This window comes from Kogia breviceps, chromosome 7 (assembly GCF_026419965.1).
Source record: "Kogia breviceps isolate mKogBre1 chromosome 7, mKogBre1 haplotype 1, whole genome shotgun sequence".
Classification (NCBI taxonomy): domain Eukaryota; kingdom Metazoa; phylum Chordata; class Mammalia; order Artiodactyla; family Physeteridae; genus Kogia; species Kogia breviceps.
The window spans coordinates 74,005,047-74,018,702 of NC_081316.1; the positions used below are offsets into that span (position 1 = coordinate 74,005,047).

At 51.9% G+C, this 13,656-nt stretch overlaps 1 protein-coding gene across 3 annotated transcripts in view; it reads right to left on the reverse strand.

Annotated features, from left to right (window-relative positions):
• Positions 1–13,656, reverse strand: part of MICAL2 (microtubule associated monooxygenase, calponin and LIM domain containing 2) — a 441,027-nt gene that overhangs the window by 273,018 nt on the left and 154,353 nt on the right. Inside the window, exons 27-30 of one of the 3 annotated variants that reach the window (XM_059067905.2) lie at positions 12,314–12,494; positions 10,673–10,860; positions 5,210–5,284; positions 393–529 (exon numbers count right to left, since the gene is read on the reverse strand). The exons of the other annotated variants lie outside the window; for them this stretch is intronic. Coding sequence (XP_058923888.1) covers positions 393–529; positions 5,210–5,284; positions 10,673–10,860; positions 12,314–12,494 — 581 coding nt within the window. The remainder of the gene's footprint in view (positions 1–392; positions 530–5,209; positions 5,285–10,672; positions 10,861–12,313; positions 12,495–13,656) is intronic. 3 annotated transcript variants of the gene reach the window in all.

Genomic DNA, 13,656 nt, shown 5'->3' on the forward strand with positions numbered 1-13,656 from the left:
AGCTTCTCAGCTGCTACCAAAGGTACCATGCATTCTGTGTCTGCCACCCTACAGCTGCCAGCTCCTCCACACCCTCTGTGAGGCCCTCAAGGGCAGAGCACAAGCCTTAGCATCTCTGCATCCCACAGTGCAGCTCAGATTCCATGCCCTATAAAGTCTGCTGAGTGAGCGGGTGGCTGTGCCCTCAGTGGCTGAGAAGGAACAGGGTGCACTTTCGTGCAAAGGACAAGTGAAGAGGTGTGGGGTGGACTCTTGACAGAGCATCCCTTTGGCCCTGGCTGTGCACCTGGGGTGACCTAAGGGTGCTAGGAATCCAGAGCTCAGTGTGGAAGTGGGAGGAGTATAGACAGCTTGTCGTCCTCACACCTGTGCAGGGCCCTGAGGGCACTTACCTGAGGCGGGGAGGAACTATCCAGAGCATGCGGGACACCAGGTGAAAAAGAAGATGGCAGAGAAGGCGAAGGAGAAGAGGAAGGAGAAGCTTCCTTTGGAGGCGACATAGGTCTTTTGTTGTTCACTGGTGTCATCTCTACCAAGGAAAGAACATGCTCTCCATTACAGAGTTGTAGTTTCCTTATTTTATCATCAAAAGAGGAGGTTTTCAGGGAAGCTCCTCTCTATAAAGTCAGAGGGAGGAAGATGCCAGAGACGGATTCAGAGGCCCCAGAGTCCACTGCTTGGGACTTGGAAGAACAAGCGTAAGAGTGTCAGGCTCCTGTGGGGGAAGTAGGTCCCAGGACGAAAAGCCCAAGAACCACTGCGTCTCACACACACACGTGAGAATGTCCCCGAGAGTTGGAACAGGGGTCTCCAGGGTGTTTCTGGGAAACGGACATCTACCTCTAAGGTTTGCCCTGGAGCCATCGTGGTGGGGAGCTGGGGCTGCATTAAATCACTTAGTCAATAAACCACCTGAGGCTTCTTCCCGTAAGATGCATGCTGGACCATTCGCCATGGGCACAGACAGGAGAGGCAGTCACTGCCAAGGAAGCAGGCTCTTCCTCCCACGTGTGTATCACGGGGCTCTCAGATGAGACGGTTAGTTTGAGATTTTAAGAGAACACAAGGGAGGGAGATTATAATGAGTATCAGAGCGTTTGAAGCATATGGAGTGGGGTTCGTGCCAAGCTCCTGTTGGTCAGGGGACAAATGAGAGCCAGTGCACGTTCTGTCCTTCTCGACAGGAGAAAGGAGTGTGGCCAGGGCCGAGGATGAGCCTCATTCTGAACTGTGGGAGCTGAACCCAATTAGTCTAGTTACAGCAGAATTCCGACAGCTGTTGCCTATAAGATCAATCTCACTCCCTCTCTCACGAGTGCACACATACATGTGCACACACAGACCCCCTAGTAACCTTCATCTAAGCTCTCGAGCATTTTGTTTCCCTCTGGGACCATTTCAATAGGCCCTCAAAGGGATCCGGGAGACACCAACCTCACTTCCAGATTTGCCCACTCAATGTCTGACCCTTCAGCCCAGCCAGCTCTCCTGTTAGCCCTCCCGGCTCATAAAGGCTGTTCCACAGAGACTTCCCAGAACCACTGTCTCTAACTACCCACTCCTGTCAGACTTCCTGCTTCTGGCTGCTCAGCTGACCCATTTCCATTTCCCTCCAAGGCGTCCAGCCTTCAGATTTCAGCTTGTTTCTAAACACAATCTCCTGGCCTCAGTTTCTCCAAAGCTTTGGCTGAGAGGTTCCTCCTCTGGGACCCACCCAGGCCAGGCTAAGCCCAGGCCTCACTCCAAGAGGAGTTCCTTCCAGACCCGTGTGCCCAGTGGAGCCACACGGGGGGTTGTCAGTACTCCTGCTTTCCTCTTACAAATGCAAGCACGTTAGAGCCTGCGTCCCAGGCCTGGGCTCTGAAAAGCTGGCCACACACACCATCAGCAAGCTCCTCAGGAGAAGCGCTCCAGGGGAAAAGGTAACTTGGCAGAACAGATCTGAGGGTGGCAGGAAGGAGCTGCTGGGGACAGAGGCCATTGGCTGCCAGGAGCTGACACTGGTTGTGGGGGGGGTGGGGGACGGCTGGCCGGCCTGCCTGTCACCCGAACCCCCTTCTCAGCCCCCAATTAGATGGTTCGAGCCTAAAAAGGCAAAAGTTGTGAGTCAGTCGTTGCCTTGCTTCCTGTCCTCAGCTTGCCAAATTCCTGCTGAATTTCTTCTCCTCCTCTTCCTGGCCCCCTCATTCTCCTCTCTCTGCCACCTCCTGAATCAAACTCCTGAACTTGTCCCAAAGTCCCCTCAGCTCCACAGACTGCCTTTTTGTCCCCCCCAAGGAGCGATCCGGGAACCCTCCGACACAGAGCCAGGACACCTTGGGAGCCAAGCTGATAGGAAAGCCTTGGGGTTCTCAAGGTCATGACCTGGGAGCTGCCCCCCTCTTCTGTGTCTAATCCCCAACCCCACCCAGCAAGTGGGATCTCTCTCCACACATGATCCTCAAGACTGTCTTCAGGATAGAAATTGGGGACAGGGGGCTCGAGGAGATGGGGGAAGCAAAACACCTGCCATTCAAGCCACTGGCTGGGAAGTGGGCAGTGCCCAGGAACGTAAGGGGGGGCCAGAGCCCAGCTGACAGGTGATGGGAAATCTCACCCACCTGAGGCCTTTGGTTTCCCTCAGAGGATGGTACAGGGGAGCCTGGAACCCCACCCCTTTCCCACCCACACCAGCCGCTTGACACAGTGAGTTATGTAACCCCTGTTTCCTCATCTGACAAATGGGAACCCTAGTGCTGTTTCATGGGGAAGCTAAAGAAATGAAATGGGATAAAAAGAGGTGCCCAGTGCAAAGCACAAAGTAAATGCCACATACTAGCTAAATCTTAATTCCATCCCCTTCCCTTCCTCCCATGCACATGAGTGGTGCCCAATAAAGACACTGCTGAACTGCTGACCTGTTCCGGGGGGTAGGAGGTGATGCACATCCATCCTGGCCAGGATTTCTCTGACTCACGGCCCACAGGCTTGGTTCTCATTGACCAACTCAGCTCCTTCTCGCCCTTTCGTGTTCTGCTTGAAACCTCAGCATGGTCCAGCCAGGTCTGCCCTGCCCTCTGCAGGAGCCTCAGTCCTGGGTGCCACTGGCCCTTCCAGTCCCATTGTGCAAAGGAGGTTGATGAACAGATCAGGGTCTGGATTACAGCTCCTCCCGTATCCCTCCTGGGTCAGCTGCCTCTTCTCTGGGCCCTCTGGCAATGGAGGCCTTTCCCTTGACCCTAGAGGTCGTTCTGGCGAGTATGGTCAGCTGAGCGAGGGCGATAAGGGTAGGCATGCAGCTCCCTCCATCCCATTGCCTGGGGCTGGGGCCAGAGCCAGCCTTAACAGGGCAGTGAAGGAATAGAGGAGATGGTGTGCCCCAAGCTCTGCTCGCTCCCACAGGACCAGCCTTGCCCAATGGGTTTCCTTTTGGGCAAAATGAAGATGACCAAAATGATGGCTCTGAGGATTTTCACAAGGACTGGGATTCCAGGGTGCAGCTCCCCAGAATTTGGAGCTTAGGCAATACTCAAATCCTCCCAAAGTCTTGGAACGCCCTCTAGGGGCTGCAGCCTGCTCAGGCCTAACCCACGTTCTCTATTTGTTCCTGCACTGAGTTCAACTCAGTTCAGCCGGCTTGGTCCCTGGTTCTTTAGTTCGTTCATTCGTTCGTTCGTTCATTCACTCATTCATCCACTTATTCATTCGTTCTGCAAACAAGGACTGGGTGCCTCTTCTGCACGAGGCCCATGCTAGGCACTAAGCCCATAGAAATGATTCAAACTCAAGGCCTGCCCTCAAACCAGCTTTTACATGCACTTGAGAACCCACGCCTGATACTCCTGGGATAACTAAAGACACAGCTGAGAAACCACGCCGCTGGTTAGCAGTCCCCTCTCTCCTGTGCCTCCTCCAGCACCCACACCCTGCTGTGAGGGTCCCCCGCCTGACTCCCTGCTCTCACCCCAGATCAGGAACTTCTTGAGGGCAGGGTTGGACCCCTTGCACTGGTGGCACTCAGTAAAGTCGGCTGGAAGCACTGGATGGAATCCGCACCAAAATGGACCCATCCATAGAAGCAGAATTCCCGTGACTGGGGAGGGGCTGAGGTGGGGAGTAAATGAGACACGTGGGAAAGGCCTGCCCCAGGCCTTCGGTAAACGTTGATTCCCTCCTTCCCCTCGCCTTCGCTGCCTGGGATCACACAATGGTTCAAGAGTCATTATAGGTTGTCCCCAGGTGAAGTGGCCAACTCAGGTGTGCCCTGGTCCTGTTCCAGAAGTGCCCATTGTCCCAGCCTGGCCCGAGTGAAAGGAGCCGCAGGTCTATGGGTTGCAGAGAATGACTCACTGGCCACAAGTCAGCGTTGACTCAGAAGGCAGGAGTCAACTAAATTAGCACGCTATTCCATCTCCAGTGTTTCTTTTAAGAAGCCTTCATCTAACCCCAGGTTTTCCTGGGTCCACCCCTCCTACAGCAAGGTCCGGAGAGGGAGCATGGGGGCAGGAGGAGGTGGAAGGCAGCGATGGACTTGGGATCAGATGAAGAGCCCCTGATCCCTCTCACGATTGGAGAGGGAATCTCTGCTCTGTAACTGGGGCAGCGCCAGGAACATGCTGGCCCTGGGACGCTGCGCGACCGAGCACGAGGTCACTGCGCCCCCTAGTGGGATTCCACTGCCTTGGCACCCGCCGCAGGCCCTGGTCCTCACCCACCTGCTCTTCCCTGGGATGCGGGACCATAACCTGCTCAGAAAAAGGAGCAGGGCAGTGTGTATTTGTGTATGTGCGTGTGTGCGGTGTGTGTGTGTGTCTTTGGATTCCTTCACTTGCTTTGCCCACTACTGCATGAAGTCAAGCTGATGCCCCCAGCCCAACTCCAGTGTACTGAATCAAAACGTATAGAGGTCTCAGGCCTCAGTTTCCTCATGTGTTTCAAGAGGATTGGAGCGTATGGCTGCTAAGGTCCCTTTCAAGTGCAATTGTAGAGTTCTAAGGCCCTGTGACTCCAGAGTGGGGAGCTGGGGAGGCGGAAGAAAAAGTAGCAAATCCCTTGGAAAGTGCTTCCTCTAATGAGCATCGGAAATAGTCAAACAGTACATTTCTTTCCTTGCCCCTCACACCCAGGAGGCCAGTTCAGAGAGGACACGTGAGGAGTGAGAACAGCTGCCCCTGGGAATTAATCAGACAGCTCCTGCCCCCTCCCACCCCCCAGGGAGCTCATGACTCACTCGACTGGAATTTTCTTCTCCCACTCTGGTATTTGCTGGGAGTTGGAAACTGGCAGCTGTTGGCCCTCTGCAGAACTGTGGTGGGAAAAAGAAAGAGGGAGAGAAGATGGGGAGGGAGCAAGAGTCTGTTAAACGGGTAGGATAAACAGGGAGTTTTTTCTTATGGCCCAGTTACCAAAAGTTAGCAGACTAATGGTCATAATTGACTGAGCCCCTTCCTTTCCTCAGACCGAACCTCCCTGTCCCTATAACACACACTTCCAACTTTTCATTCATTCACTCATCAAATTGTTTTGAGACCCTGCTATGGGCCAGGTTCTGCCCTCTTTCAGAAAATATCTCAAATTATGAGCCATCATTCTAACTCACCCATTGTTAATAAGCATGTGTGCATACATGTTTATATGCATACATGTATATACGTATGGCCGTATATACACAAGCATATGTGACACGTTCATTTTAAGCAGAGCAGCTCTTTGGAGCTGAAGTCTCACATCAACGCCCCAAATGTGTCATAGATGAACCAGAGCTGCTCTCATTGAAGCCTAGAAGCTGCAGAAAGCTCCACCCTCTCTCTACCTTACCCCCAGAGCCCCCCAAACCCTTTGGGAACCAGTTTTAACTGAACCCCTGGACACTCCATGGCCACAACCCCTCCTCTTGGCCTGCTTCCGATGGAAACACATTTGCAGGATGCCGTGGGCCGCGTGATGAAGACCCTTTGCCCAGCTGGGCCTTGAGAATCGGCTAAGCAAAATGAACATCACAGGCAGAAGAAATGAGTCTTAGCCATTTGGGACCTACGAGTAGGCGGTGGTATGTAAATGTGCCCCGTTCCCACACTGGGCCCTCAGATTTGGCCTCAGGCTCCAGGTCTCGGTGGTGGTTCCATCAGGGCCGGAGAGAAAGACGGGGCAAGGCACACCTGAATGGCTCCCACACGTGGGACCAGGAGATGTGGAAGGAAAGGAAGCCCGCAGGACTGCTGTAGGTGCGGAGAGTGAGTGGGGAAGCTTTGAACACACAGCTGGCCCAGCCCACCCTCTGTCTGCAGGAAGTCCTAGATCCCACTCCCCGCCAGGGCTCAGAGCTGCTGTCAGCTCTTACCAGCCAGGCTGTGGAGCACAGGCGTCCACCCGACCTGGGGGCTTCCTTTCCTCAGCAGGAGATCTTTCAGCTCCCGGGCTCCTTGGCTCCCCTCCCTCCCTTATCAATTTGGAGAGCTTTGCTCCTGCTGTGTCTGGTCTGGCGGTTCCCCATCCCACAGGTCTGCTGACATAATCAAGCTCATGGGCTGGAGGGGGAGGAGCCTATGTGGATAGGTGAGGGTGCCATCTCCCTGTCTCCCCACTGCAGGATGAACAGTCTATGTACAATGTAGGGCCACTTGCCCCTGCCAAGTGCAAGTCATGGATGTTTTACATAAGGAACAAGCACAGCTGATTCCTGCAGACCAGAGTTAACTTCTTCATCACCTCATGGAGAAATGACTCAAGAAACACGAAGAGTGCCAAAAGCTCTTATTGCTTCTCCTTGGCTCTTAACTTTGTGGAATGGGACTTATTAGAAACGGCTAAAATTCATGAGAGGTTTTCCATCACTGGTGTTTATAGGGCAAAATCCATGCACACATTTCTACCACAATAGGAATACAGTGGGTAGTCAAGATTTGATCCAGTAATTTTGAGCAGAGTAAAGCAGTGCTGCTGTTCCCTTCTTTTTAGTTTATAGTATATTTATTTAATGTGTTTATATTTATTTTAAGAGAGTACTTTTGGAGATCTTAGTGTATGACCCTCTGCAAAAGGAGTAAGAGGGTAAGTATTGTGACATAGGGTGCTGATGACATCATTTCATTGTCACACACTAACAATAAATGTCCTCCATAGGCCATCGGACCATCCTGTTATCAAATTATTGCCAGAAAAAAATGGATAAATACAGATTTTTCTAAATCAGAATAATCTGAGGGCAGATTTCCCTCCTAACTGTAACTGGTTTATGTCCAAGAACCCAGTGCACTAGATCAATTCGTTTAGTTCTTTAGGCGTGCATTTTATAACCAATGCATCCAAGCAGGCCTCTAGGAAGCTGCTCTTCTGCGATTCCCAAAGCGCAGGAAGTGGCCCTCCTGCCTGGAGGCATCTGGGGTGCTTCCATAAAGGCAGATACTGGTCCCCACTCTAGACCCAAGGCATCTGAATCTCTGAAGGAGGGAACCTAGGAATCTGCCTCTTAAGCAGGATTTTTAGGAACCACTAAACTAGGTGTTTTAGGGGAGCATTACTGAGGATTTTCTATGGCCTCTATTACACAGGGCTCAGTTTCTGTTTTAAACCATCATGGTGGGTATGCTCTATGCTAAAGAACTTTGAGGAGGGGATAGGTTCCTTGATGAGCTGCGGCAGTCCCAGAGTCTTTTCAAAAGTGGTAAAACATATATAATATAAAAATCACCATTTTAACCACCTTTAAGTATAGAGTTGAATGGCATTAAGTACCTTCATGTTGTTGTGCAAACATTAATTCCATCCACCTCTGGAACTTCTTCTTAATCCCACTGAAACTCTGTCCCCATTAAACAATAATCCCCATCCACCCTCTTCCCCCAGCCCCTGGTTATCACTTTTCTATACTTTCTGCCTCTGTGACTTTGACTATTCTGGGTGCCTCACAGAAGTGGGATCATACAATACTTGTCCTGGCTTAGTTCACTTAGCATAATAACTTCAAGTTTCATCCATGTTGTAGCATGTGTCACAACTTCATTCCTTTTTAATGCTGAATAACATTCCATGGTGTGGATATAGCACAATTTGTTTATCCATTCACCTGTTGATGGATGTTTGGGTCATTTCTCCTTTCAGCAATGTGAAAAATGCTGTTATGAGCATGGTGTACAAACCAGGAATCTTTAAAGCAACATCCTGGTCTTTTTCGGCATGCCCTCGGCTAACCTCCGAGACATTTATCCAGGTGAAAATAGTGATTAACAAAGCTCCATGACACCCACAACATGATGTTAACCCTACATTATCTGGTAAAGTGATGGACTCTCCACAATCAGCAACACAGAGCTTAGACTATGCCAGTGATTGTAACCTTACAATGTGGTCTGCTTGGCAGTGATGGAAATCGTGATGGATAAAGACAAAACCAACAGAAGATTGCTTGAAAGTCGTGAGGTCTATTCACTTCTCTGTCTACTATGTTTCTTATTCTGGAATTCAACTGGACTGTCAAACAAAATGCTTTGGCCACACTTCCTTGATCTCTCCACCTAACCCCATCCTCCTGGGAGAAGTGCTCTAGCTGAGTCATGTTTTGCTGTCATGCTCTCACCTGCCAGCAAAGGATGCTGCACGAAACAGCCTTGGGAAAACTATGGCTGCATTTTCTGCAGACCCCATTGTTCAAGACACGATCAAACACATCTCTCGGGCTTCCCTGGTGGCGCAGTGGTTGAGAGTCCGCCTGCCGATGCAGGGGACACGGGTTCGTGCCCATGTCCGGGAAGATCCCACATGCCGCAGAGCGGCTGGGCCCATGAGCCATGGCCCCTGAGCCTGCACGTCCGGAGCCTGTGCTCCGCAATGGGAGAGGCCACAACAGTGAGAGGCCCGCGTACCATTAAAAAAAAAAAAAAAAAAATCTCTCAATATCATCTATTTGACATGAGCTGGAAAATTTCCATAGGGTGAAGCATTAGGAAAAGTGGTACCGGCTCTGAGACCTGCTGCAAACCAATGTATTTTTTCCCTTGTGAACAGTCAGAAGTAACTGTCTGTTTCCATTTGAACTCTGCTGCCAGAAAACTCAGAATCAAATTTATGATTCCACTAGAGCAACTGTTTAGGACCATGGTCTGCCTCTCTGAGGTCTATACCTCCTAAACTGGTTTTCCCTTTCATGTATATATCTTTACGCTTTATCTTCAGGCATTATCTTTCATATATATAGACACACAATTTTGTTTTATGTCTTTCTTGTAAGTTGCCTAAAATCCTCTGACAATTGAGGAGAAAGGAGAAATGGAGGGAAGGGATGAAAGGTGGGCAGTCTTCGTGTCTATAAATGAGGAGGCTGGAGCCCAGGGTGATGGAGAGGCCAGCAGTACCCAAGACTCTGTCCACTGCCTGTGCTAAGCCTCTCTGGACAGCACCATAAATGGTACTTAGAAAATGTGTTGTTTTTGTTTGTTTGTTTTTCGCGGTACGCGGGCCTCTCACTGTTGTGGCCTCTCCCGTTGCGGAGCACAGGCTCCAGACGCGCAGGCTCAGCGGCCATGGCTCACGGGCCCAGCCTCTCTGCAGCACGTGGGATCTTCCCGGACCGGGGCATGAACCTGTGTCCCCTGCATCAGCAGGTGGACTCTCAACCACTGTGCCACCAGGGAACCCCTAGCAAATGTGTTTTAATGGCAATTTGTCTTTTTTAAAAACAGTTCACATGAGAGGGTAAATCCAGAGTTTACAGGATTCTGGCCCCAGCCCTGGTCTTCCTGTGAAACCATCACTCCTAAGAACATTTCTAGGTTCACGTGGAAGTTCTGCTCTCGGCCACCAGAGGGAAGCGCAGGACAAGTAGAGCTGCGGCTTTCCCCAGGCAGCTAAGGGCATTGGTCCTGATGATGACAAGTTGCTATTAGCCTGTTTCTTCCCACCCACGGGTCACTAGTTGCCCTTGACTAAATCAAAACATTCAATTCAAGGCCCTTTATTAAAACAAGCTGAAATGCTAAAGACAACGACTTCTTTGGGTGTGGAGCATCCAGCACTGGGCCACACCAGTTACTAAGCTGTGTGAGTCCCTGGGAAAACACTCAGTCCATTTCAACACCTATAAAATGGGCTTCATGCTACTTACCTCACATGTCATCCTGAGGATGAAATGGGGCCATGTACAGGGAAAGCCCTGGCCAATACAGGTACTCAGTGATAGGGCGTTTGTTATAGCGCATTCCACAAGCCGCAAGCACTGGTAGTGGCCCTGTGCTGCCCCCTGGTGGCCCCAGAGAAACTGTGCTGCTCAGAGATGTGTGTGGTCCAACAGCAGCTGAGCCCACCTCCTTTTCCCTTACCGGCTATGGAATGCCAGAGGGGCCCTCACAGATATTCACAGAGGACGCTGCTCCAGGAAAGAGGGTCCTGGAGCCCCCTTATCTCTGCCTGTGACACATAGCCAGCCAGCCCCCTCCGCCTCCTTCCCACTTGAGATTCCAAAGCTGCCCATGGAGAGGGAGGCTGGGCCTGAGTCCAGTCCCCTCACCCCCACTTATACCCCGGCCCCCAAAGGTCCCAGCTCCACTGCCTCTGAGCCTGAGGGCCAGGCCTACTGTCATGTGGTCCTCCATGAGGAAAAACCGTCCATGGGGGTCCCTGTTCCCCCTCCCCGCTTCCACCCCTGTGTCCCAGGATCACACAAGCCCGTCTGTTTCACCCAGGCAGGCCCTCTGCTCACCAAGCACAGCTTCAGGCTCCTCGGGGCCATGTGGAGAGACTGTCCAGGGCAGGGCCTCCCTCAGGGAGCTGTGCTGGGCAAGGGGCTTCAGGATGGGTGAGGGTTGGGGTCCCTGTTGCCAGGGTCTTTCGTCCCAGGGCTCTGCACTGGAGGCCTCACTGCCACCACGGTCTGCCTCTTCGTCCGAGCTGGGAGGGGGAAGGAAAGAGCAGGTGAGCGAGGAGGCCTGCCATCCCGGCCGCACCGTGCCCTGCCCGTTGCTGCCCTCCAGCAGGTAAAGGGGTTCTAGGGCAAGGGCCGTGGGTTAGTTACCTCTACGCCTGGCACCCAGCCTCTGGCTTTGTTATGGGCTGACCCATGCCCCCCCCCCAGATTCACATGAAGTCCTAACGCCTAGTACCTCAGAATGTGACTGCTTTGAGAAACAGGGTCTTTAAAGAGGTAATTAGATTAAAATAAGGTCATTAGGGTGGGCGCTAATCCAATCTGACTGGTGTCTTTACAGTTTTCCTTATAAGGAAATTTAGACACAGGCATACATAGAAGGAAAAGGCCACATAAACGAGAAGACCGCCATCTACAAGCTGAGGAGAGGGGCCTGGAACAGAATCTTCCCTCATGGTCCTCAGAAGGAACCAACCCTGCTGACACCTTGATCTTGAACTTCTAGACCTGTGAGAAAATAAATCTCTGCTGTTTAAGCCACCCGTCTGTAGTTCTTCATGGCAGCCCTAGCACGTGAATGCAGGCAAGTTCAGATGAGAGCAGGTGAAAGAGGCCCAGAGATGTACAATGAAGTATTCATGTGAAAGCTGGTCCTCTCATCTTCACCGTCCCCGAGCAGGACTCCTAAGCTCTCTGGGGTAAAATGAGCTCATCATTAGGACCTGGGCCTAAAACGCCAGGCATTTAAATACTGCTTGCTTCCCTTGGGAATAGATGAGGGAATGGAAAAGACTACAGAAAAGAATGGGTGGGGGGATATTTAACCTGGGTCTGAAATAACCATCAGGAATTCAGGTGATGTGGGAGTGAAAGCAGGGTGTCCTGGGTAGTGGGGACAGCACAGCACAGTCCTGGGGTGGGGAAGCACAAAACCTATTGGCTAGTGACATTTTCATGAATATATATATTTCTCTCTCTCTCTCTTCCTCTCTCTCTATGTCCAGCATGCTTCTTTGTGTGAGGGTACTGCCCCTTGTCCATCTGTGAGCTTTGGTGGACCATCTGTCCATCAGCCTGCCCAAGCCTGCCAGTCACAACAGCATCCCAGCCCAGTTCACTGATTAGCCCCAATGCAATGTGAGTAGTACCAGTTGGAGCCCAACCTTGAAATCTTGATACATGGACATGAATCTATGGATGTAGGCTGAGGTTCCCAGCAGCCAAGAGTTCCACATAGGGGCCTCTCCATGGATGGCTGGAGATCCAACATATTTGCCTTTGTTACTTAAGCTTCTTTGGGTTGTTCTACGCCCCTTGACATGTTAATTCTTCGGTCCTAACAACTCCCTATGGATTATCCCATCTTACAGATGGGGAAATGGAGGCACAGAGAGGTCATACTGCAAGTGAGCGGGGATAAGACCAGCTCCCTTGCCCAACCCATCCTGCCCCCGTCTTGCAGCAGCAGGAACATACCTGCTGTTGTCACTGGTGACCAGGACACGCACAGCCAACACGTCCTGCCCAACCACTTCCTCCCCGGGGCTGATCCTCACTGAGGTCCACTCAGAGGGCAGGGGGGAGGCGACTCCGCCAGCCACGTCACCATGCTCGAGCTCCGGGACACTCTTGGGCTTCTTGGGGGAGGTTGGCTCATCTGTTGAGAGGAGAAGAGGGTCTAGAGAGATGGTGGGAATGGCCCGCCCCACAGGGCACCTGCCCTTCCTCCAGAGGCTTGGGTGGACACTCTAAGATGGACCTCATCCACCGTGCCATCACTGGATCCCCACCACTTAGCCCAGCGAACACCCCAGCATTTAGAGCACATGTCTTGTGTGCAGGGCACGAACATACACACTGTCCGACTCAAGAGTAAAGGAGGGTCTGAAATGTCCATAGGTCCCACCCCAGGTCCACCCGCCTCTGCATTGCTGTTATCAGAATCACAATGTCCAATGTGTCACTAAACCCAGGCGTAACTTCTCATTTCTCATCTCACTCGACACACCAGAAGCCTCTGACCCCGCTGATCACTCCTTCCTTCTAGAAACAGCTCTTCTCTCAGCTTCCAGGACAGCACAGCCTGGCTCCCTCCTCCCCACTGGCTACCTCCTTCTCTCTTTGTTTCTTTCACTGGTTGCCCCCGCCCCACCCCGTGACCTCTCAGCACTGGAAGGTCCCAGGACTGTCTTTGAACCTCTTCTCTTCTCATCTACACTCATGTCCTTGATGATCTCATCTGGTTTCAGCCTTAAATAACCCTAGACAACAATGACTCACACATGTCTCTCTCTCCAGCCTGGATATTCCCCTGAATCTAGATGCGTATATGCCACTGCTTACTTGGCATTTCCAGGTGGATGTTCAGTGGACACATCACACTCACGCCCATTTAATGCTCCATCTCTGCCTCTCCCCAAGCCTGCCTCCCGCATGGCCCTCCCATCTTGGTAAATGGCAACTTGGGCCTTCAGGTTGCTCCAGGCAACACTTCAGTGTTATCCTTGACTCCTTTTGTTCTTTCACTCTTCACTCAAGCTATCAGCAAATCCAGTTGGCTCTACCTTGAAAATACGTCAGGAATCCAGGCGCCTGTCACCACCTCCTCTGCTGCCACCCTGGCCCCAGCCATCATCATCCCTTGTCTGGGTTACAGAAACAGCCTCTACTGGTCTCCCTGCTTTCTCTCTGGCCATGCCCCCCGCCCCCCACCCCAGTCTATTCTCAACACAGCTGCCGAGTGTCTGTTAACACAGAAGTCAGATCACGCCACCTCCTCCAGGGCCCCTGTGACCTCATCTCCCAGGGCTGCCCCCGGC